The sequence below is a fragment of the Dipteris shenzhenensis genome, chromosome 8, assembly GCF_047967505.1.
Source record: "Dipteris shenzhenensis isolate YYH24624 ecotype China chromosome 8, Dip_SZ_1.0, whole genome shotgun sequence".
In the NCBI taxonomy this organism is placed as follows: domain Eukaryota; kingdom Viridiplantae; phylum Streptophyta; class Polypodiopsida; order Gleicheniales; family Dipteridaceae; genus Dipteris; species Dipteris shenzhenensis.
The window spans coordinates 49,570,748-49,595,268 of record NC_141603.1 but is presented as its reverse complement, the minus strand read 5'-3'; the positions used below and the strand labels follow the sequence as shown (position 1 = coordinate 49,595,268).

The 24,521-nt window shown below is 43.5% G+C and overlaps 1 protein-coding gene across 1 annotated transcript; it reads left to right on the top strand.

Annotated features, from left to right (window-relative positions):
• The first annotated feature begins 1,300 nt into the window (after positions 1 to 1,300).
• On the top strand, positions 1,301 to 24,521 carry LOC147899625 (chaperone protein dnaJ C76, chloroplastic-like). The gene is made up of 7 exons (XM_087377643.1): positions 1,301 to 1,485; positions 2,096 to 2,261; positions 2,348 to 2,549; positions 2,644 to 2,750; positions 2,974 to 3,175; positions 23,499 to 23,731; positions 24,023 to 24,521. Exons 1-7 carry the CDS (start codon positions 1,394 to 1,396, stop codon positions 24,341 to 24,343), a joined length of 1,323 nt encoding a protein of 440 aa, XP_087233769.1. The 5' UTR covers positions 1,301 to 1,393; the 3' UTR covers positions 24,344 to 24,521.

The following is a 24,521-nucleotide window of genomic DNA, read 5'->3' as shown; positions in this document are numbered from 1 at the left end:
TTTGAAAGTGTTAAACATTGAATCATGGCTACAATTTAACCTACTTTCTTTTAACGTTCACATGTCATAGCAACGACGAGATCAACAATAGTAGTGTACCAACAAAACCGCAAGTCCAAATATCGAACCCATTCAAAAACCCTATAAACAAAGCATGATCAACTTCTTCGACAACATCAAAGTTCTTACTAAGTCACATTATATGATTACATGATGTAATCTACAAGATTCGTCTCACTATACTAGCAGAATCAAACATTTCAATATCAGGTTTTTAAGGCTCCACATAGTTTATACCTTTCTTTGAGCTCCTCTTAAAAAGTTATAAATTTCCCTTTTTCCTTTAATTAATTTAAATTTCCAACTCAAAAATATTCTGGCCACAAAATGAGTCGCTCTTCAAAATTCTTTTTACAGGACCTCCTACAACAAAAAAGGCCACAAACCCAAGCAGTAAAGTCACTATTCAAAAGACAAGTAAATTGCATAACAAGTTATGCATGCGTTCTCTCTCTGTGAAAGTGTAAAGACTTCAATCACAGCTACAATCTAACCTGCTCTCTTTTAACTCGTTTGCAGGTCATATCAACATCAAGATCAACGATAATAGCGCACCGACAAAACCACAGGTCCAATAAACAAAGCATGATCATTTCCTTCGGGAACATTGAAGTTCTTAGCCACATTAAATGATTGCATGATGTAATCTACAAGACCGTGTCATTATACTACCACAATCATAAACTTCCGTATCATGTTTCCGAAGCTTCATGTAACCTATACCTTTCTTCGTGCTCCTCTAAAAAAGTTACGAATTTCCTCTTTTTCTTTTAATTAATTTAATTTTCCAACTTAAAAAGATTATTGGAAAAAAAAGAAAATAGTCTTTCAAATTTCATAAAATCCTCAATTCTATTCTTTCCTCTAGGGGCAATGCTCTCGGCACCCCGTGCCCCTTGCTAAGTCTCTAATAACAAGGGGCACACACGTGCCTAGTGCACGGTTCCCAAAGTGCGGGAGTATAACTCGAGTTGATCCGCTTTCAAAGGGTCTCTAAATTAGAAACTTTGTAGTAGCTAGGGCCGTGCCGCTAACGCTAAAGGGGAAGTGCTAATTAAACATGTATTTTCGCGTCTATGTAGTGAGAGTTGCCTTCAGGTAGGCCTCTCCCAAAAGGAGAGAGAGAGAGAGAGAGATTCTACACACACACACACGAGGTGAACACGTGCATGCACGTGTGGTGTGTGAGGCAGAGCATATAAATATAAGTGGCGAGGAAGAAAAGCAAAAAGGGTGGTGCCAATTGTGAGCATTGAATCTTTTTTGTGTCGTTCCAATTTTATCTGTTGAGAAGAGGAGGAGCAGGAGGAGGAGGAGGAGGAGGGGGCAGAGCATGGCGTGTCTGAGTTGTTCGCCCTTCGCAGTTCGCCTCAGCTTTCATCATTCTCCCCCTCCATCCAACCGAAAATCGGCCCTGCTCTCCAGGTTTGCCATCCATCACCTTCATCTTCTTCCCCTTGCAACACTTTTGCTCATTCAATGTTGTTGCTTCACACATCTTCATTCCCTGCACGCCTAATCCAAGTTCCAAACCTTAGAATTGCACCTCATCGCACCGATGCGCATGCTTTGGTTTGCTCCTATCGTTGGCAGTAAGCCGAAGACGCTCTTCTCAGATCTAATCCCAGGAATGCGACATTCGTGGCTTGAGAATGCTTGCATAAACACCAGACGGAGGTGAAATCGATCGGCTCACGGCAAATCTCAAGCATGCAATTGTTCTCTTGTTCTGACGGATCATTTCAAATGTTGATACTCGAAAAAGAAAGTAGGCAATTGCGAGTGGATATGAGTAGCAAACCACACTTCAGTCCGCAATAGGCACAAATTGTGTGTTGCATCGAGGTGCTTCATTTCGTCAAGCATTTCGTATGTTTGAATTGATTGTATCCAATGTGCGTATCCGGAATTGCTCTGCTCAGATTGGTTTGTAAGATTATAGGTCCTCGTAAGCTCTTTAGGGTTTTGCATGATCAAGGTTCGGTGCATTCCAATCCTTCGAAGCCTCCACAGTAGTGTATTTTTGCATGATTAGCGCGCGGAGTGCAACTAATAAGGCTCAGGAGGGAAGACATACCGCAGATTCCACAAAGGATTACTACGAGGTCCTTGGTGTTTCTGTGGACGCATCCTATGAAGACATCCGTAAGGCCTACAGGCAGCTGCAAAAGAAACATCACCCCGACGTTGCTGGTCCAGAGGTTTGTGATCTTCTCTTTGGCCCTCGTTCTTCTCTGTGGAGCGACTCCTAAAGACCTTCCCTGATTCTCATGCTTGCTCCCATCAGGGTCATGCCATTACGCTCTTGCTCAACGAAGCGTATCAAACTCTGATGAGCGACAACTTGCGCCATGCTTACACGTTTTCGCGCTCTAAAGCAGCTGCTCACGATAGCCCTATCCAGGCTTCTTTCACCGGTGCCGCCTACAGCTCTTGGAATGGGCCGGATCGGCCTCAAGGCATCTTTGTCGACGAAAATTCCTGCATAGGTGAATGTCGCCGTTTCTTCTGGTTTTTTCCTCCTAAAGAACCACGAAACCTTTTGATTTTCATGGTGAAATACAAATTTTCTATACACAACAGGCTGTAGGGAATGTGTCTTCCGTGCGAACAAAACGTTCTCGATGGATGAATCGTGCGGTCGTGCCCGCGTAACAACACAATGGGGCGACTCTGATGCTCACATCAAGGTATGCTTCTTTTCTTACCGTTTCTGACTTGCCATTAACAAGTGGAAGCGTTTTTGGTTAAAGCCCCTTGACGTACTAGGGCGTCCTCAAGCTACGCTGTATTAATCAACAGATTCTTATTGAAAAGAACTTCTGATATTACGGTTGAAGAGCAAGTGGCAGTTCGGCATGCCCTCCAGTCTTGCGTAACTTCTTTTCCTCTTTTGGATCGCCATCCCTGCAGATTGCTTTGGAGGCATGTCCGGTGAATTGTATCCATTACGTAGAAAGGGAGGATCTGCCGATTCTGGAGCACCTCATGCGTCCACAACGAAAGGCTAGCAATGGTGTATACGGTGGAGGTTGGGAACGCCCAACTAATATCTTTATGGCAGCACGAACTTTCAAGCGCAAAATTGAGTCTGACTTGAAGCCAGGCAGCACAGGTAGCACATGGCCACTTGTGTGTTGTTCTAGTCCTTTGAGACGTATAGAATGGTTCATCCTTTTGGGATATAAGAATATTTTGTATTTGGAATGCTTGATGAGCGGTATTTGGACTTTCAATGTAACAAAGGCCAAGTTTCGGTCTTACGTTACCCTCTCTCAGAAATGGCAGAAGCATTTCTGCCGTTTTCCCCTATGAACGTGTAAACTAATAACATAAAATACCAGAGGGAAACGAGTCAGTGGGAAGGTATAGACCAGAGGAGAAGAGCACCTCGGTGTAAACCTGACGGAGGAAAAGAGAATCAGACCGGTTTCTAACGTTACCCTCTCTCAGAAATGGCAGAAGCATTTCTGCCGTTTTCCCCTATGAACGTGTAAACAATAACATAATATACCAGGGAAAACAGAGGGCATGGGAAGGTATAGATCGGAGAAGAGCACCTCAAGGTTGGAAGGTTCTGGTGTATACCTGACGGAGGAAAGGAGAATCAGACCAGTTTCTAACGCTCCATACCTCCAGGTGGTCTCCCTCCCTCTTTCTCTCTTTCCCACTCTCCCCCTCCTAGCTATCTTTTCTGCCATTCATCCCTCGCTCTGCTTTTTGACCGTCCTTCGCTAAACTGCCTCCAGTCCCTCCTCCTTACATAGGTATTAGAGGGAGCTTTCATCTCCAATGCATTCCCATATGTGTCACATTCTCACACACGCTGCTCCTAGTGTCGCCAATGCATTCCCAGATGGTTTGTTATCACGAAGAGGAGATGGCTGATCATCCGGGTTTGCTTGTATTCGCTTGCAAGCTTTGCATATTGATGAATTGTTTGAGGTTAGTAGGTTCTCACATCAGATGCCAAGTTAGAACTTAGGATGCAATCTCTCAATAAAACACATCAAATTTCCCCTCTCAAATACAACTTGCAGAAAGAGTGAAAGTCTCAATACAACTTGCAGAAAGAGCGAAAGTCTCAGAAGTTGCTGTATTTGCTCTTGGACCATGCCAGGGCCCCCGCCCCTGCCCGTGCCCCCCTCCCCCAAGACTAAAGTCCGAGGTATTGCAACTCTCCGTAGCGACCCATTTCACGTAGCTTTGTGCCCCAACTCAAATTTGCTTCACTGCAGCCGGTTGCAGGTTTAGAAGCTAATCTATGTAAGCAGCCACTAGTAGTTGTTTGGTTAAAACCTTTTCGATACTTCTAGAGGGATCACATGTTGGAGAACTCACTGGTTAGGAAAGAACGAAATTGAGCAAATACATGGCAAGGATTTGGAGGCAAAGCTTTACTTGCAGAGGCAATTCTGGAGATAAGAGACCAACTGCAAGGTTCACTCCCCTCTTGCAAGAGTTTGTGTGTTTGTTGTGAAGTGTCAAGGAGAGTGCTGCATGTGTCCATATCTCTTGTGTGTGGAGAAGCGGGACGAGCTGCAGTGGCTCATGGTGAAGACATAACCGGGAGACTTGGAGTGACAGCTCGTAAGTGTTGCACTCTAGTCTATACCATCTTTTGCTTGCAAAGTCTAGGATGTTCCTTAACGTACTCGTTCTGGACAGGATCGAACCAACTGAAAAGTTGTGAAGTGCTGAGGTATCTGGTCCATCATATGCTGGAATATATAGGCAGATCACATGCGCAGGTGAGGGAGTCCAACGAATTAGAGAGTAGTGGTTTTGGCAAGTAGAAATCGTGGGCTGTATGGCCGATTGATGAGGCTGTACAGTGGGCAGAGACTTCAATTACAAGAGATTATGACTTAGTCCCTATTGGGTCAAGTTCAGCAAATCCAAACATCCAGAGGAAGTTCATTATATGAAGATGATACAGGTTCTTCGGATATTTGTGTATTTTATTGCCTCCTTCAAGCTTAAACAAAAAGGAATTGAAATCAGTAGAGAATTCAACGTGTTCTCTAACCAACATAGGCTTTCACAAGCTTAGTAGCTCGCATAGATGCGTTTATACTTCAACATAGTTGAGCTTCCCGACAACAACAAGATAGCACTTGCAGCCTCCCTATAGAAAGACAGTGCCTCTTTGCAGTAAAAGAGAGGCTTCAAAGATCTCAAAGGTGTAACCACATGGAACCGTTGCGAGCATGTGCTCCATAAGCAGTTTTGTGCTTGCTAATGCGGACGTCCAAGCATGATCGCAACTTTGATAGTTGGAGCAGACTGGCTCTTTGTTTGCCTATTCTCTAGTTCACCGTAGTGGTACTGGAGATCGATGGCTTAACTGAGGATGATAAGCTGCATGCCTTCATTCGTCACGTTATTAAGGTGGTTACGTCTTGTTTGTTTTGCCAACAAATGAAAGCAAGTAGGAGACTTCCAGTAGGAATCCTTTAGCTGCTTCTTATTCAACTGAAAGATGGGAAAACATCTCTATGGATTGCATTACTACCTTGCCTTGTTTCTCCAAAGTATCATTGATCAGTTGACAATTTGGCACATTTTATCCCTCATAAGAAGAGTGGTCAAGCTCTTGACATCATACGGTTATCGGATTAGAGTTGCTAGATTATGGTAATTGTTGATCAATTGTCCAAATTTGGCACATCTCATCCCTTGTATCAAGCTTCTTCAGACATCCCTGAGCTATTCATAGAACACATTTGCTGACTTCATGGTTTTGCCAAAGCACATCATATTAGCTCACTAGTCACTTTGGATTTCTCTCCGAGTCTTTGGATACATCATTACTTTTCAATTCAGCATATACTTCAGGATCCGATGGTCAAACTGAGAGATTCAATCAAGTCTTGGAAATTTTTTTACCTCACTACATTCTTTCAAGAACCATTGGAAGAGTCAACCAAGACTTGGAAAGAATTTTACCTCAGTACATTTTTTCAAGGTATGTTCTTGGGAAGAGTATTTACCTCTCTTAGAATTCACATACAACAACTCTTTCTGCTGTGCTAGCAGCATGACTCCTTTTTAAACAGCCTACAAATCACTGTGTTCTCGTTCTTGAGCATGTTTTGGACCATTGATAGTGAGAAACATGGCATCGACTTATCATTGAGTTCCTCATTCAATGGCATGATCTTGACGAGATTCTAACACCACTTGGCAAACAGATGAGGATATACAACTGGACCTTGACTTCTTACAATAGTATTTTCAGCATCGGATATGATTTAAGACTAAGGTTGGTGAAGCACCCCATCACCAGTAGGGTTGTGTGGAAGCAAGGGAGCAGAAATGTGAGATAAGGGACCAAGAGCTGAAGCCGAGCTGAAGTCTATTGTAGCAAAATGTTAACTGAAGTGAAAGTAGAAGCCTTAATAAGGCGAGCCCTAAACCCTAGACTGGTCAAGGCATGTTACAACTTATTTTAAAAGAGTTGACATGTTAAAGTGAACTAATAGGACCAGAACTAACCAATACTAGCCGACAAGGCCATACAAGGGACTAAACCTAATAAACTATGGATGAAGGACTCTATCTTAGAGATACTTGGACCTAATGCGATGGTTGCACATGCTCATCCAAAAGGATATAGCAACCTATGAAAGTACAGGGATGGCAGAATCACGTAACAAAGTCAAATTGTCTTGTGTTCGAACATAAGTCAAGTGAAAGTACAAGCCTTAATAAGGCTAGCCCTAAACCCTAGACTGGTCAAGTCATGTTACAACTTATTTTAAAAGAGTTGACTTTGTTAAAATGAACTAATAGGACTAGAACTAACTAATTCAAGCCTACAAGGCCACACAAGGGACTAAACCTGATAAACCCTCTCCATGGTAGGGGTGAAGTAATTTGGAAACATCTCAGAGATACGGGCCTAATGCGATGGTTTCTTCATCCAAAAAAGGATATAGCAACCTATGGAAGTCCAACATCCGCAAGTACGCATATATACAATGCTTGAATATTGTTGATTTTTTTCGTAATTTTTACATGCTTGTACCTTGCAAATAGATAGACATTGTAGAAGACATCACACACCTGCTCATTTGATATCGGTACCCCATTGGTGATTTACCTCGGACCATTACATAGACAAGGACACCGAGTTTGCTTTTCATTTTTGGTGAGCCTTGTTTGATAAGTTCGGCACCAACAGTGCATCTCTCTCTCTCTCTCTCTCTCTCTCTCTCTCTCTCTCTCTCAAGCAATCTTTATATGATAGTTATGCTGTGAGGGATTTGGATGCTACTAGCCTTGAAGTGTTTTCTCACTGTTTTTGAGTGCTTCCCTTAGGCTCTCTTTTGGAGTCTAATGTCATGTACATTGATTTTATGTTAATTTTATAGTCACTGGTTTCACTCACACACACACACACACACACATTTTTTGGTAAAATCCAGTGTATCTATATTCTCATAAATTTACAAGATGGGAAGTCTCCCACACACTGACATTAGACTCCAAACTAGAGCCCAATGTAAAAAACTCAAAAACAGATAGAGAACACTTCAAGGCTAGTAGCATCCAAGTCCCTTGTAGCAAAACTGTCATATAAGGATTGCTTGAGGGACATTCTGAAGAAAATATATGCTTGAGGAAACTGTTGACCCATCCTGGAATGCAGTCTCTGAGTCCAAATGGTCCATAGTACCCAAAAGCGAGTCCAGTGAAAGAAGAGGAGGAATGGAGACATCTGAGATGAGAGGCATCCAAACATCCAGAAAAGTTTCCCAAATCTGATGGAGGGAAACCGAAGCCGTAGCAAATAAGAAATACGAGTGATCAATATGCGAAAGTGTGGGCAAGACCATAATAGATGAGGAACTGTTTCACAGTGATGAGAGCAACGGGGACAGGAGGGGGAAGCAATGCGGCGTGCTGCCAATTTTGCCCCAATGGAGAAAGCTCCCACTATACATCTCCAAAAGAAAAACCTCTGTTTCAATGGCAATTTGGCTTTCCAGATTTTCATGAGTCATGATTGCCACCAAGATAGAGGCCTATCCAAATTCCAAAGAGTGTTGGCATGCTTATCAATCCATGGCGGTGGAAGAAGAAATCTGTAGACCTTCGAGGAGGTCAAATTATGCATTGAGAGCGTATGAGTAGCAGGAGGTAAGGAAGTCAATTTCTAGTCCAGTAATCTATCCTGTACAAACAGTGGAGGGACCGGAACAACTGGCTGCGACATAGTTGAAAGAGTTCTCCAAATGGGCCTATGATGTAGACCCAAGGAGAATGTCCTGCAAGCTTGTGGAAATGAAAGCATACAACCTTGTTGATCCACAACATCAGCAACAAATCCGATGCCCAATTTCATGAGATTGTATGCTTTAATAGGTGCCTGTAAAGCAAGAGGCGATTCAAACACCTTGCTCCAATGGATGCTGTCACGGGGGCGTGAAATTCTAGGTACTTTAATGTACTACAAGACCGTGACAACTTTGGTTTTAAAAGTCCAAGCGTGGGCTTAATAATGTGTAATTAAACGCGGCATGGTGCCTAGCACATAAGCGTAATTAATCCCTAGGCCCAAAGGCATTCCAAGGAATTAAAAGAGTGGTTGTTGGGAAATGATGACGTGGCATTTTTAATGGGCCCCCTAGAGGGCCATGTACCTTCAGTGGCCCCCCTAGAGTTCCAGGTGGCTCTAGTGCCTTCTACATGCTCCTTTGCCATTCGTGGACCTTCCTGGGCCTTCTAAACTTCACATGTGTGGTTTTCTCTCTCATCTTCTCCCTTTGTTGAGATTTTGGACTGGTTTTTCAGCCTCCTCCAGCTGAATTCCGTTTTTCTTCATAACTCCTCACCCGTTTGGATTCCTCGACTTCCGTTTGGCCCGATGGCTTCCCCTCTGCCTCCCCTTCGTAGTGATATGCTTTTCCTTCCGTGCGTTTGGTAGAACGGGCAGAGCTGAGCACTTCTTTTGCTGGTCGAATTTGCAAAAGTGGCTTTTTGTGGACCTTTTTTCTTCTACCGCCTCCTGGGCCTCTCCTCTTGCAAAGCTACAGCTTTCTGTTGAATTTCGAGTGGTCCGACGCGCTGGTTGACTGGTTTTTCTCAGTTTTGGAGGACTTTCCGGCGATGAAACTTCTCCAAAACCTTCTCAATGCATTCCTCTCTGAAGCACGCTTCTTTTGAGCCCAAGAACTCCCACTTCTTCGCGACAGACGTGCTTCTTTTCGCATTTTTCAGTGGAATTCTTGCTGGTCGGCTCTTGTAAATGCTCTTTCTTCATGCCTTTGCACTCCTCTTTGGCTGAGAATGCAATTGGGCATTGGCTACTATGTCCTCTTGGCGATTGAGGACTTGGTTCGAGTCTTCAGGGCTTGGTGAGTTGTGATTTTGCTACTGCAATTTCTTTTTGCCATAAGCTATTGGTTGGCCTCGTGTGCCGCCTCTTTCTTGGCTCACAGGTGCCCAGGCAGTGCTATATGAGTCATTCTTTGGTTGGGTACTTTGCTGATTTTATTTTGGAGCTTTGAAAAGCTTTGTGAATGCCATCTGGAAACCACTCAAAGAGAGTGCAGCTGGGGTGCAGTGTCATTGCCTCTGGACAGCCAATGGAATTGCACTCGGAGAAGAGAATGCCTTTGGGTTGAGCCTACGGGTTAAGTGCACTTATGTGATGGTGTTATATGCTTGAAAGCCTTGCGAAGGCTTAGTGAATTGGGGCTGCTTTCTCGATTGCAGGGAAGGTCTCCCAGATGCAACTTGTAATCATTTCACTGTGAAATATAAAGAAATACCGAAAGGGGTGCCACGGTGTTTGGGGCCAATCGGGTGCACTTGTCTATGTCTGTTGAGCAGGGGCATTCTAGCCTCCATCCCTTTTCCAGTGGTTTTGTTTGTGAACAAATGGGTAAATGCCAAATGGTGATCATGCAATGGTTAATGGTTGTGATATATGCTTTGTGAGCTGTAAATAAGTGCTGAAGTGATTAAAGGTTTAGTTCCACTGCCCTCTGAGTGATTAGAGGCCGGTTTCATTGGTTCCATTGCCGGGATACCACACATTCTTTCTCAAGAGGTGGGCCTCGGTAGTTTGGTGGAAGGATATCTTTGCTGCACTTTTTGACAGCTGAATATTACAACCATAAATATGGTGAGTACCCATGAGCAAGAGAGCTCCACAACTCCTCAAAGGAGAAGGCAGGAAAGCCTTAATGATCCAGCTAGTGTACAGCTGCAGGAAGCACAACAAATGCCTTTTGAGCAGGCGATGCAGGAGAAGAATTTGGGCTTTATGGACAGCAAGAAAGAAGACAACAAACGGGCTGCCAAACACCAGGATAAGGACATCAAATCTGAAAATAAAAATTATGGCAAACGACCGTTTCAAAAGGGAGGAAAAGCCCAATTCAAAGCTGGTCAAAGGCGTGGACAGCCTAATAAACAGCCCCGTACCAAGTTATCTGATGAAGAGAAAAAGTCACTCATGGAGCAAAACAAATGTTTTATATGCAAAGGAGAGGGACACCGCTCTTATGATTGCCCATTCAAGAAAAGAGACAGGTCAGATGATGATAAGAATGGTGATAAACAGGCTGATCGGAAGGGCAAAAAGCCTAAACCTTCTGCAGGACTTCTTCCAGATGTGATTGGGAGTTTGCCACATGCACACGATGAAGAGGAAATGAAAAAGACTGAGATGTGCAGAGCATGGGGAAAAATCAGAAATCAGAATTGTTTGTTTTTCTTTGATTCTGGGGCAAAGGCAAATTTCATAACTCCTGATATGGCAGGAAGGCTTGGCATTGAGCCTGAGGAAATGGGGCCATCCGGCATGTGTGATATGGCCAACCCTGAACTCAATACACCTGTCACTCCTATCATTGGCAGGGATATCAGGATGCAGAGGACTTCTACATTATGCCTTTGCCAGAGTGTGATGCTTTGCTTGGGATGCCTTGGATGTACAGGGTGGGGGCTGATGTGCAGATGAGAAACAAGAAGATTTCTTTAACTCATAGAGGCAAAAATCATGTACTTGATGTAAAGTTGAAAGGGGAGTCCATCCCTATAGTTTCAGCTTCTTGTATTTCCAATGTAATAAAGCGTCATATTTCAGCGTACTTGATTTTTGTCAAAGAGGACAGCCAACCAGTTCAAGAAGGCTCTACTCTTTCTGCTTTAGATAGAGAAAGGGCTGCTTTTATTTCAGATTTTCAAGATTGTTTCTCAGATGCACTTCCTCAAGAATTACCTCCCAAGAGGCCCGAGGATCATCAAATTGATATAATTCCAGGAAGCTCACCGCCTAATATACCTCCCTATTGTGTCAGTAAGGCACAACAGGAAGAGATAATGTCACAAGTGAAGGAACTCTTGGAAAAGGAATTAATACAGCCAAGTAATTCTCCTTACTGTTCCCCTGTGTTGCTTGTGCAAAAGAAGGATGGCAGTTGGAGAATGTGTATTGATTATAGGGCTTTGAATAAAGTCACAATTAAGAACCGTTTTCCAATTCCACGCATTGATGATATATTGGATCGGTTGGAAGGTTCCTCAATGTTCAGTCGTATTGACCTTAAAAGTGGATATCATCAGATAAGGATACGGCCTGAAGATGTCTACAAGACTGCCTTCCGCACTTCATTTGGCTTATATGAGTTCCTTGTGATGCCTTTTGGTTTGACTAATGCACCTGCCACTTTCAATAGAATGATGGACAGAATTTTTAGAGCACACAGAAAGTTTGTGGGCACTTTCTTCGATGACATCATTGTGTTCTCTAAAAATGAGCAGGAGCACAGGAAACACCTCACTATTGTGTTTCAAGAGTTGAAAAGACACAAGCTATTAATAAACACCAAGAAAAGTGAGTTCTTTATGCATGAGATTCATTTTCTCGGTCATATAGTGTCAAAGGATGGAGTCAAGATGGATCCTGCAAAAGTTGAGGCCATAAGGAGTTGGCCAATTTTGAAAAATCTGCATGAAGTCAGAAGCTTTCTTGGGTTGTGTTCATACTATCGGAGGTTTATAAAGTACTTTGCAGAAATTGCTTCTCCCTTGCATGCTTTACAAAAGAAAGCTGTACCGTTTCGGTGGGGACCAAAGGAAAATGCAGCTTTTGAAGAGCTGAAGCAAAAATTGTGTTCTGAACCCGTTATTATCTTGCCAGATCTTGCAAAACCCTTCGTTGTAACTTGTGATGCATGTGGGAACAGCATAGGAGGCACTTTGATGCAGGATGGCAGAGTGGTTGCATATGAGAGTAGAGTTCTCAAAGATGCTGAATTGTACTTGCAGATATATGAGAAGGAAATGTTAGCAGTGATACATGCTTTGACCACATGGAAACATTACCTTCTTGGAGCTGATTTTTATGTGCAGACAGATCATCAGTCACTTAAATATTTTCTCACGCAGAGAAAATTATCTGAAAAGCACATGAGATGGGCTAACTTCCTCTCAATGTTTCATTTTCAAATTGTACATGTGCCGGGTAACAAAAATGTCGTGGCTGATGCACTTTCCAGGAAACCACAGCCTGAAGCAGTCTCCAAGAAACCCAGTGTTTCAGCAGTGAGCATTGCTTACAACAATGTGTTAGATGTGATGAAAGATCAGTATGTTAATGATGCTGATTTTTCAACTATTTATGAACAGCTTTCTGATGGTCAAAGGCATGATCACTATATGTTGAAAGAGGGTTTCATTTTGATGCATGGACGACTCTGTGTCACTGATCAGATGCGACAGAAAGTCATAATGGAAAGTCATGCTCCTCCATATGCAGGACATAGGGGAATTACAGCAACAATTACAGCAGTGGAGCAATACTTTTATTGGCCATCTTTGAGGAAAGATGTGGAAGAATATGTGAGAACATGCATGGTTTGTCAGAAAGTAAAGTTTGACAGGCAGAAGGCACCTGGGTTGTTACACCCTTTGCCAATTCCGGATAGACCATGGCAAAGCATAGCTATGGATTTTGTGTTTGATCTTCCACGTACTCCTACTGGACATGATGGATTGTGGACAATAATTTGCAGGTTTAGCAAACAAGCCCACTTTGTGCCAGTAAGAAAGAAAATTACAGCAGATCAAATGGCCAAATTGTTTTTGCAGCATGTCTTCAAGTATCATGGGATGCCTGAATCCATAATCAGTGATAGAGATCCGAGGATGACCAGCCTCTTTTGGAGAGGACTGTTTGAAAATATGGGCACTACGCTGAATTTTTCGTCATCTTTTCATCCTCAGTCTGATGGACAATCGGAGCAGGAAAACTCTACCATCTTGGATATGTTTAAATGCTATGTCTCAGACCACAAAAGCGAATGGGAGCATTATTTGCCTTTGCTGGAATATGCTTACAATAATACGGTGCACACATCCACAGGTAAAGCACCTTTTGAAATAGTGGAAGGTGCCAGGAAGATACCTCCCATTTTGCATACAAAAGAGAAAATCTTCGAAGCTGATCGTTTTGTGGAAAGCCTTGAAGAGGCTTACAAGAAGATCAAATATGCCTTGCAAAGAAGTCAAGACAAGTAGAAAAGAGCAGCAGATAAGCACCGCAGGGAATTGGTATTCACAGAAGGTGATTGGGTTTTGCTGCGTTTTCAGAAGGCAAGGCTGAAAAATAAGAAAGGCAAGGAAAGGTTGTACACAAAGCTGAACATGCGTTACTATGGTCCTTTCCAGGTTTCTGGAAAGATAAACGAGGTAGCTTACAGGCTGAAGTTGCCTCCGCATTGGAAGATACATAATGCCTTTCATGTGAGTTTATTGAAGCAATATCATGGAGATATTCCCGAGGATGTACCTGATGAGGTGCAGCCTGAAGTGGAAGAACAGGATTAACTTCTGGTCCCAGAGCAGATTCTGGCACACAGAGATAGAAAGCTCAAGGGTAAAGTTATCCGTCGCTACTTGGTAAAATTTCAAAATTACCCATCACTTGATGCGAAATGGATGGAGGAAGGTGAACTGGCAGATTCACCAGGGATATTGCAGCTTTACCTTGATGCTTTCCAATTAGAGCCGACTGCGGTCCAGGCTCCTACAGGTAGTTCAGCAGAGCGAGCGTCTGGAGCATTACCTGATGTTCGAGAGGGGGGTAGCACCTCCACTCCCTCAGTACAGACGGGCTCACTGTGATTTCATGAGGTCGCTTGATGACACTGTATGTTTCATCCGAGATACTGAGCTGACAGTATTTCTGCTGTGAGACTTCATGATATTGATGCATCTTGACTATTGATCGCCGAGGATCACATAGATTTTGAGCAGTATATATGGATGGATGCATGCCTCTCCTAGCCATATTTTCACTGTCTCTGTATACTATAGCTGCGGCTTTCTTGTATACTCTTTTATGCTATATTTCATGCTCGCTCCTGTGTTTTGGGGCAGCAAACTGTGGTTTGCTGTTTCAAGAGAGGGGTATGTCACGGGGGCGTGAAATTCTAGGTACTTTAATGTACTACAAGACCGTGACAACTTTGGTTTTAAAAGTCCAAGCGTGGGCTTAATAATGTGTAATTAAACGCGGCATGGTGCCTAGCACATAAGCGTAATTAATCCCTAGGCCCAAAGGCATTTCAAGGAATTAAAAGAGTGGTTGTTGGGAAATGATGACGTGGCATTTTTAATGGGCCCCCTAGAGGGCCATGTACCTTCAGTGGCCCCCCTAGAGTTCCAGGTGGCTCTAGTGCCTTCTACATGCTCCTTTGCCATTCCTGGATCTTCCTGGGCCTTCTAAACTTCACATGTGTGGTTTTCTCTCTCATCTTCTCCCTTTGTTGAGATTTTGGACTGGTTTTTCAGCCTCCTCCAGCTGAATTCCGTTTTTCTTCATAACTCCTCACCCGTTTGGATTCCTCGACTTCCGTTTGGCCCGATGGCTTCCCCTCTGCCTCCCCTTCGTAGTGATATGCTTTTCCTTCCGTGCGTTTGGTAGAACGGGCAGAGCTGAGCACTTCTTTTGCTGGTCGAATTTGCAAAAGTGGCTTTTTGTGGACCTTTTTTCTTCTACCGCCTCCTGGGCCTCTCCTCTTGCAAAGCTACAGCTTTCTGTTGAATTTCGAGTGGTCCGACGCGCTGGTTGACTGGTTTTTCTCAGTTTTGGAGGACTTTCCGGCGATGAAACTTCTCCAAAACCTTCTCAATGCATTCCTCTCTGAAGCACGCTTCTTTTGAGCCCAAGAACTCCCACTTCTTCGCGACAGACGTGCTTCTTTTCGCATTTTTCAGTGGAATTCTTGCTGGTCGGCTCTTGTAAATGCTCTTTCTTCATGCCTTTGCACTCCTCTTTGGCTGAGAATGCAATTGGGCATTGGCTACTATGTCCTCTTGGCGATTGAGGACTTGGTTCGAGTCTTCAGGGCTTGGTGAGTTGTGATTTTGCTACTGCAATTTCTTTTTGCCATAAGCTATTGGTTGGCCTCGTGTGCCGTCTCTTTCTTGGCTTACAGGTGCCCAGGCAGTGCTATATGAGTCATTCTTTGGTTGGGTACTTTGCTGATTTTATTTTGGAGCTTTGAAAAGCTTTATGAATGCCATTTGGAAACCACTCAAAGAGAGTGCAGCTGGGGTGCAGTGTGATTGCATCTGGACAGCCAATGGAATTGCACTCGGAAAAGAGAATGCCTTTGGGTTGAGCCTACGGGTTAAGTGCACTTATGTGATGGTGTTATATGCTTGAAAGCCTTGCGAAGGCTTAGTGAATTGGGGCTGCGTGCTCGATTGCAGGGAAGGTCTCCCAGATGCAACTTGTAATCATTTCACTGTGGAATATAAGGAAATACCGAAAGGGGCGCCACGGTGTTTGGGGCCAATCGGGTGCACTTGTCTATGTCTGTTGAGCAGGGGCATTCTAGCCTCCATCCCTTTTTCAGTGGTTTTGTTTGTGAACAAATGGGTAAATGCCAAATGGTGATCATGCAATGGTTAATGGTTGTGATATATGCTTTGTGAGCTGTAAATAAGTGCTGAAGTGATTAAAGGTTTAGTTCCACTGCCCTCTGAGTGATTAGAGGCCGGTTTCAGATGCTTTCCAAACGAAGAGAATTACCATGATGAGAAGAAGCACCTGTCCATTTTGCATATGAGAGAATTCTCTTCCAAATCATGAATAAAAGCATTAGAAATAGGGCAACCAGGAATTTTCCCTTGAAATGTGGTCATGACTGCTTCCCAGTGATCTGTAATCCAATGCCCATATGCATGAGATGCCATGTTTCCACACATTGCTGCTAACATAATAGCCCATGGCTGTTTTTGCTGAAAAAAATCAGCAATCATAGTGCTCTTTCTTGCCAACATATGAACTTGGAGATTGAGAATATTCAGCCCCCCATGAGTCTTAGGTGAACAAATAGACTGCATAGGTAGTAATCGCAAAGCCTTTTTATGAGATTTGCTTTTCCAAAATATCTCCATAGCCTGAGACATATAGGAAGCCAAATGCTTGAAAGACCAAGGAAGAAGAGGCAAATAAAATTGCACATATGCCATAATAATGGACTGTACTATCCGAAGTCGAACATGTAAAGGCCAAGTGGACAAATGCCAGTATTCCAGCTTCTTGTTGATCTTTTGAAGCACCCATTTGAGCTGTTGTTGCGGAGTAATATTCCAGCCAATGGGGTAGCCTAAGTGCCTCACGATAGTGTAGGAAGAGATAATATGACCTGGCCAGAGAAGTGCATGCCAATCAGCTTCTTTCAAAGCTAGAAGTTTCGATTTCTGAAAATTGATTTGCAGTCCAGCAGCTATGCCAAAGTCATTCAGTGTATGCATCGAGTGAGAAAGGTCACTTTGAGAATTCCTGGGATAAAAACCCCTGGAAGCAAAATATACTCCTTCAACAAAGCAGCCTCCCAACAGTGCCTGAACCCACTGGGCCACATCATTGGATGAAGGTAACTTTTCTGGAAAAAAAATGATAACTGCTTGCTGAGAGAACTTTCGAAGAGGAGCAACCAATGAAGGCAGCTTCAACTTAAACTTGATGGCCGGGGGAGGTTTGGCCCACTCCTTCCGGCTGTGATGAAATTCGTCTTTGAGCATGTCAAACACATAGTGAGCGTCTACAGAATCTGTAGAAGAGAAATCAACTTGCTGTCTTTTGGAGTCCCGGGAAGACTCCTTGCGAGAATAGCTTTTGAATTGATCTTCCATGAAGGAAAACAGGGTGGGATTGATGAAGAGGCGAAAGCAGAGCAAAACTGTACGGACAGTGAACGAGCTGGAGATGCAAGCTGTACGGTCTGTATGGAAGGTACAGATTGTACGGAAGTACGGAAGGACTATGAAGGTTGGATCGTACGAAAGGCGTGAGTACACAGAAGCTGTACGGAAAATAGAACGGGAAGGGGCTGCTGACGCAGAACAGGAGGGCAGATTGTACGGAGCAGGACGAAAGGCAAAGTAAAGGTCAATGTAAGCTGTACGGGAAAAGCGGGAAAAGATGAGCAGATATGGCAAGGCTTCACCGGGAAGAAGAACGATGTCTGTACGGCGTCCGTACAGACGTACGGCGTCCGTACAGCTGTACGGACAAGGAGCGGAATCCTGACACGGACCTGTACAGGAACTCAAAAAGGCTGCGTAGCAGCCTTCACGACCTCACCACCGATCTCCTCTCGTCCATCCACACACACAGACAGAGTAACTTGCATGATTGTGGACAGCACCAGCGTCATTCTTAGCCCGTCAGAGTGGTCTACATTGATAGTGTAGACAGCATTGAGATTTGGGTCATTCGTTGGTGTTGCTTCTCAAGTTCTTGGGTCTTGTTTCATGTTCCATAGTCTCTCTTCAGAGTTGCATTGCTTTGCTTTGTAGAAGAGTGCCCACAGTTGCCTTAGTTCTTCAAGATTAAAAGCAAATTCTCCTACATATTACAAGAGGGAGCCCTTAGTGGGTACAAGGACCCAATTGGTTGTCGACTCACGTATCTCTTTACCTTTATCAGATCCTCTGTCTGTGGTGCATATTGAAGATGACTCGCTAAAGGTTTGAAGGTCTTACGATTCACACATCATTAACGGCTGCATGTTACATATACACATCCTGAAAGATCCATCTTTCTTAAGGACTAGCAAGACAAGAGAGTGAAAGGGGGAACTACTAGGTCAGACCAAGCCTTTCTACATCATGATACCCTTGGATGTGAACCTTGAGTTTGCCGATGAGATGATACCTTTTCTTTATGACACTTGAAAGCACTAAGGGCCTCTTGTGCTTCACCTCTTGTCGATGAGAGGATACACCTTTTCTTCATGACCCTTGAAAGCACCAAGTGCCTCTTGTGCTTCACCTTTGTCTTCAGTAGCTATGCTTAAACTTTGGGCTAATCATGCAATATAAAATTATGTGTTGCACCATCATCAAGCAAGAAAAGGGCTGAATGATCTTTTACCTGACCCTAAGGTTGGAGCCAACTATGGGTTGACAGAGCCTCATCTCTTTGTGGCAGAGTCTTGTTGTTGCAAGCTGTCGGTGTCTTCTTGAAAGCCTTCATGTTGCTGTTTGCTTTGGCATCCTGCTTGTGAGGACATTTGAAGCATCGTCCTTCGAAGTAGTACCTTTTCTTTTGTTAATGATAGGGTATTTGAGGATTTCTCTTTATGGACATGCTTTCGAGGTGAAGCGGTGGATGCTCCTTGATTCTTCTTGAACTCTTTTCGGAAGCCCCTCTTTTTTGGGTCGCGCTTGCCGGAGAAGAGTAGCTTCTTGAATCTTTAGTGCCACATTAATAATGTCCTCCAAAGTCACTGGGCTGACGCTATTGACTTCATTTTGAATAGTGTACCTCAAACCCGCATAGAATTTCCAATTGTTGCTCCCTTAAAATATTTTTAGTGAAAGCTTGAACTTTGAGTAAAGTACCCCAAAAAATGAGTAACGTACTCACATGCTTTTTTCATCTTGTTGTTGTCGAAGGATATCTTATTGCACCATCATGTCTCTTTTGGACTCGCTTGGCTTGCAATTGCTTCTTGAACTTTCTTCAAGTGTGGGCTTGCTATCCAGTACTGGCCATAGCAGCCCACCATAGAGAAGCATGGTTTTGTTGATGTAAGGCTGCTAATCGGATCTTGGTTTTTTCTTAATATTTATCTCCATCAAAGTTGTCAAAATCTCATATCCATGTCAGCATAATTTTGGGCTGATCTTTGCCTTTGTATTTGTTGAACTTGAACAAATTGTCTCCAAGCTTGATCTTTGGTGAAAACAAATCCAAGAACCCCAAGAAGTCTCCTTGCCAAGAGGGCTCCTGGACAAGTGGTAGTAGGGCTTCTGCCTTCTAGAACAAATCGCAGCGGATCTTGGGCACTCTGAAGGGTTGGAATTCCATTTCGCAGCAGGCTCTTGCCCGTCTAGATCAATTCACAGCTGTTTTGGACCACTTGGGAAGCCTGGGAATCCAAATTACAAGAGGTGGCCTCCTGGTGGCTGGAAATCAAATCACAGCAAACTCTCTATGTGTGTGTGTGTGCACGTGTGTCTACACTCACACGTGCGAAGGGACAAGGATTTGAATGCTGGAATAAATTGCAATTCAGCCTGGGAGATGTGGGGAAGCAGTGGGAAGAATTCGCAGCAAAAGAAGAGGACTTGGAGGAGAGAAAGATAAGACACCAAACTACGGTCTAGAGATAAGGGCTGCCCCCCCTGAAGGTCTTTATTGCAATAGAAAGTAACTTTGCGAAATTGGCTCTGAGAAGAGCATGAAGATGAGTACAATTCTTGAATGATTCTGGGAGCGCTGAGGCCCTTATTTTATAGACTTGGCCTATCAAAAAGCCAGATCTGATCTCTAAGGCTACTTTTTTACAAAATCTAGGCTTTCTTGCTTTTAGCCCACTTTGGGGTAGCTTTTATGTTCTTTTTAGAACCCCGTGGGACCCTCCTTAATGGCGCCATCTTTTTTTGGCCTTGTGGGACCTTTTTGGCACTTGCTCCATCATTTGTGAGCCTTTTTGCACTCTTCCAAGACGTACACAAACACGAACATTTTAATTCATTAAAGGTTAGCGAAATCCATGCATTTTTTTATCTTGGACTAATCCTAGTCCCTTGTGGACATCCCCATCGTTCTCTTTTACCAATGCAAAGCAAAAGTAAGAACAATAAATCTTATTTTAGTTAACCAAAGTCAACACTCTTTGATCAAAGTCAATTCTAATAACAATTATTCTTTATACCTTGGAAGAAGCACCAAATGCTGACATTCCCTCGGCTTCTAATGAGTTGCCCTCAATTGAAAAGCTTCTTTATACAACTACAAAACTTGAGGGTATTCTGAAAAGAATTCCTCATCTACCCACTTAGCATCGAGTGCTGAATAGATCTTAAAATTGACAAGGTATCTGCGGATGGCCTTGCCTCTGGGTCTTTTCTTTTCAGTGTGATATACAATCTCTTTTGGTTGGAGGATCTCCTCCATCTATATATATATCGGTCAGAAGGTTAGTCAACTTATTGAGATTGGGAGTCAGATGGGACCATGACTAGCCATGATGGCTGGTTGACTCAATGAGAAGAAGAGGAGGGCTTATCTCAATGAGGGAGCATAGGGATTTGGGAATCACTCTCCTAAGCTCTAATACTGATGAAACCTCTTAGTGCTCTCTTAAAGTGGAAGGGGAAAGATTGCTTTGCACAAGATTGTGGAATATCATTTTACCTCATAGATTTGCAAGACAAAAAGTGAAATGTACAATGTGGCTTGAGAAAAGATGAACACATGATTAAGGGGCCAAGACGGGCTCCCCCCTTATCCATGCTCTTTACACTGAGATTCAAGGCCAAGGTGTTGAAGTTAATCTTATCAACATCTTCCAAACTTGAGACCAAACTGAAAGGACTTTGACTATAGCCAAAGCTATGTACAAGACATAAAAAATGAAGCTCAAGGCTAAGCAATAACCGGTCAAAAAAGCCAATGCGTTGACTTTGGACCAAAAAATGACCGTTTTTTGACCTGCTATGACGTGGCGTTGACTGTCTGTTGACTGTGTGCTGATTGCTGATTGTGCAGGGCTGCCTGAATGGCTATACGAATGCCTACATGGCCGTTGACCTGGCTACCTGCGTTGGCACTAGCTAGCATGGCCACGGGAGTGTGGATGCTCGTGACAGTGGGAGCAGAAATGTGTGTGCAAGGGAGCAAGAGCTGAAGCTGAACTGATTATTTTTGCAGAAAAATGCTAACTGAAGTGAGAGTAAAAGCCGTTGTATGGCTAGCCATAAACCTTGACTAGTCAACTCATATTACAACTTATTTTGAAAGAGTTGACTTTGTTAAAATGAACTAATAGGACTAGCTAGCCTACAAGGAGATACTAGGGGACTAAACCTAACACCACGTCCATGGTTACAAACCCCACGTTTCATACCATGGGAGTCCACCAGTCTAGGTGTTAGGCTAGACTTGGCATAGACCTACTCTAGGTCCTAGTTTTAAAGTACTAGCTTGGACCTAGCCCCATCCTATTTGCTAGCTTATGCTATGACCCTAAGGTCATAACATTCATATGTGTGTGTGTGTGTGTATGTGTGAGAGAGAGAGAGAGGGAGAGAGAGGTACACACAATCAGTTCTCACCCATACAATGGTATTTATAATCAATAATATTTTATCTACAAAGATAGCTGAAATAGGAGTAATGGCCAAGGTTCGCCAAGCTGCAAAAATGAAATCCCACGAGGGTCATGGCAGATCAGGAAAGGGGCCATGCATTTGCACTAAAATGGAGGGTTGGGAAAGCTGTGTAGATGGCAAAAAATCGGGTGGGCAGCCACGAAGGGCTGTGGACTGTAGGCAGTCTGCTGGTCAGACCTTCCTCTCCCGCGAGGGTAGGGGACAGAATGGGCGAATTGCTGAAAAGGTGGGGGGGCGAGGGGCTGATTTGGGAGCCGTTGTAGTTTTAGGGCCTTGCTTGTGCAAGGTGCTCAACAAATTGAAAGGGATGCCTTTGACACCATTTGGGTTACAAAAGGGTGTGACAATTATGCCAGCCATGATGATGAGGATACCATACTCAAAGATGTAACTGAAGAACAACTCGTTAAAGATGCCTTAGGGCGATCATAATCAAAGCTTACCAGAGGGGTGTGTAAAATATGAGACCATAACGACAACCTAGTCCAATGTGATTGTGGAGACATCTAATGAGCATTGCCAAGATGGATCAAAACTTACATGACCCATGAGTCTCCAAAGGATCCGAAGAAACAAATTATAAGGACAGCCAAGTACAAGTTGATTGTGGAGCCATCTGATGGTGAGTCTACCAAGGTAGGTCAACACTTCATGACCATGGAGGCGCTACAAGATCTAGAGAAATGAATTGTATGTAGACTTGACATGCATGATGGAGCCCCTTTTATTGTAGGGAGCCTAGTGTCCAACCATGCCTGTAATTTTAAGGTCAAAATTATTTTGGCTGGGGATGGTTGTGATGGATCCAAGTTAGCAAGGTTGCTAGGGTTGTTTAGGCCTTGAAAAGGGGGGAAAATGGGAGATGTGATAGGGAATATTCAAGTCAACCTTCCACACATTGTATGACACTTTTCATGGGCCTGCCATGGAATCCAGCCCTAGATAGCAGGAGAGCACAGACAGCTTCATATGACTTTCAGACGTGCCATGTCAGCAGGAGACTCTACGCAAGCCATGCAAGCACAGGCCCCATTCAGGGTACTATCATTGTAACATCTCAACGGGAAGCAGCCTTATGCTGCTCATGATTACACCCTACTCATGACACGATTGACACATGATACATGACACACGGCATGGCATGACAGGAACTACTCGCAACAAGTAGTTTCTTGGGGGAGTGATAAACACCTCTAGTTCCCCCCATGGGGATGTAGTTTCATGTTGATTTCAGTTTCTTGGTCTTATAGGCTTTTTGGCCTTCCGCAGAAGTTAATAAAAATTTCTTATTTTCTCTACTTGCACTTCCATCCCTCTCTCTTACCCATTTTCTTTATAGCTTCCTCTTCTCCCTTCCATACCCTTCTCCTGTTGTTCTATCCCCCTTCCTAACACCAAACTTCCTCAATCATGTTTTCCTTTGGGGTGGAGTACTGTTATGAAGGTGATTATCTTCCTAAACATTAAACAAGTTGCTCAATATTAAAATTTTCTTCTTTGGAACGGTGCCTAAAATCTGTTACTGAGCATTAAGTTTGGGAGCAGCGCCAGAGTCACAACCTTATGATGTGCCCAACTAAGATGGTGATGCCTGAGTTCTTGGTTTAATGTTGTATGCTTTGTTGAACTCCTGATAGAAATCAGCAGGCATATATCAGCAGTACAATATCTCATCAAATTCCTGATTGTTTGAATTTGAGTCTCTGTTGTGGTTGCATTTCTGTTCTGCTTTAGATTTTGTGTTATGGCTAACTTGGAATTATGTACATCGTTGGCTTAAGGAAAGCAGCAGGAGGAAACATCTGCCCAACGGAAAGCACGGATGGATGCTGAATTTAAGATGCGAGCTGGTGCCTTTTGGTGGCTATGGGCATGGGGTGCCCAGTACTCAGGACGTATACCCAATAAGAAACGGAGTAATGAGACAGGGAATTGGCCATGGAAGGGTTTATTTGGGCGCTCAAGTACATCTGAGCTTCTGATTCTACCTGTTGATTCTACAGAACTTTCCAAGGTTTTTCCTACATCCCTTCTCCAGTATGTACCCAGTGTGCATGAAAGCCAGGGGGAGAGCAGGGGCAGGGAGTATTACAAGCAGAGCTCTCACAATGCTTGAGTCCCAGAAACTTTGCTATATCTATGACTTTTTTGTGTAGTACTTTCTATCATGCCTTAGGACACCCTGCAAGGTTAAAAAATCTGTCTTATGTATTCAGCTCTCATCCACTTTCAAATTCAAAGGAGAATAAACTTACTACAGGATGTGGATATGTGTGCCTTGCTTATTCATAGTTTGTTTTTGCAGGTTGTGGAGGTTGTACAAGAGTGGGCAGTGACCTTTGCCTCCTCTAGTGAGTTGCCACTTCCCCTTCCTTTCCGATCAGATGCCCTACCAAATGGCGTCGAACTGACATTGATTACAACTAGTAATGGTGTTTTGGAGCCAATGGGTTCCTTGCTTGTCACAGTAGTAGAAGAGGATGGGGGATGGTTCCTTACCGTGAAGCGACAGGGTGTGACTGGGACAGGTGCTTTGCCAGGGGAGCGCACCATTCTGTGGCACCTCAAAGATGCTGTACAGGGGCGGAATAGTTCTTACAGCATGTATCATTTACCTCGAAGATAAGGGCCTAGAGAGATTTTCTGGACAATGGTATCCTAACACATAACTTGCATTGTATAGTTTCTGTATAAAATGTAAAATAGTTTAACAGGGTACATTAATTCTATGGCACAGGCAGTGTAAATTGGATAATGATGAATGCAAGTGTTCTTGCTTTCTGTCCTATGAATCATTTATCAGA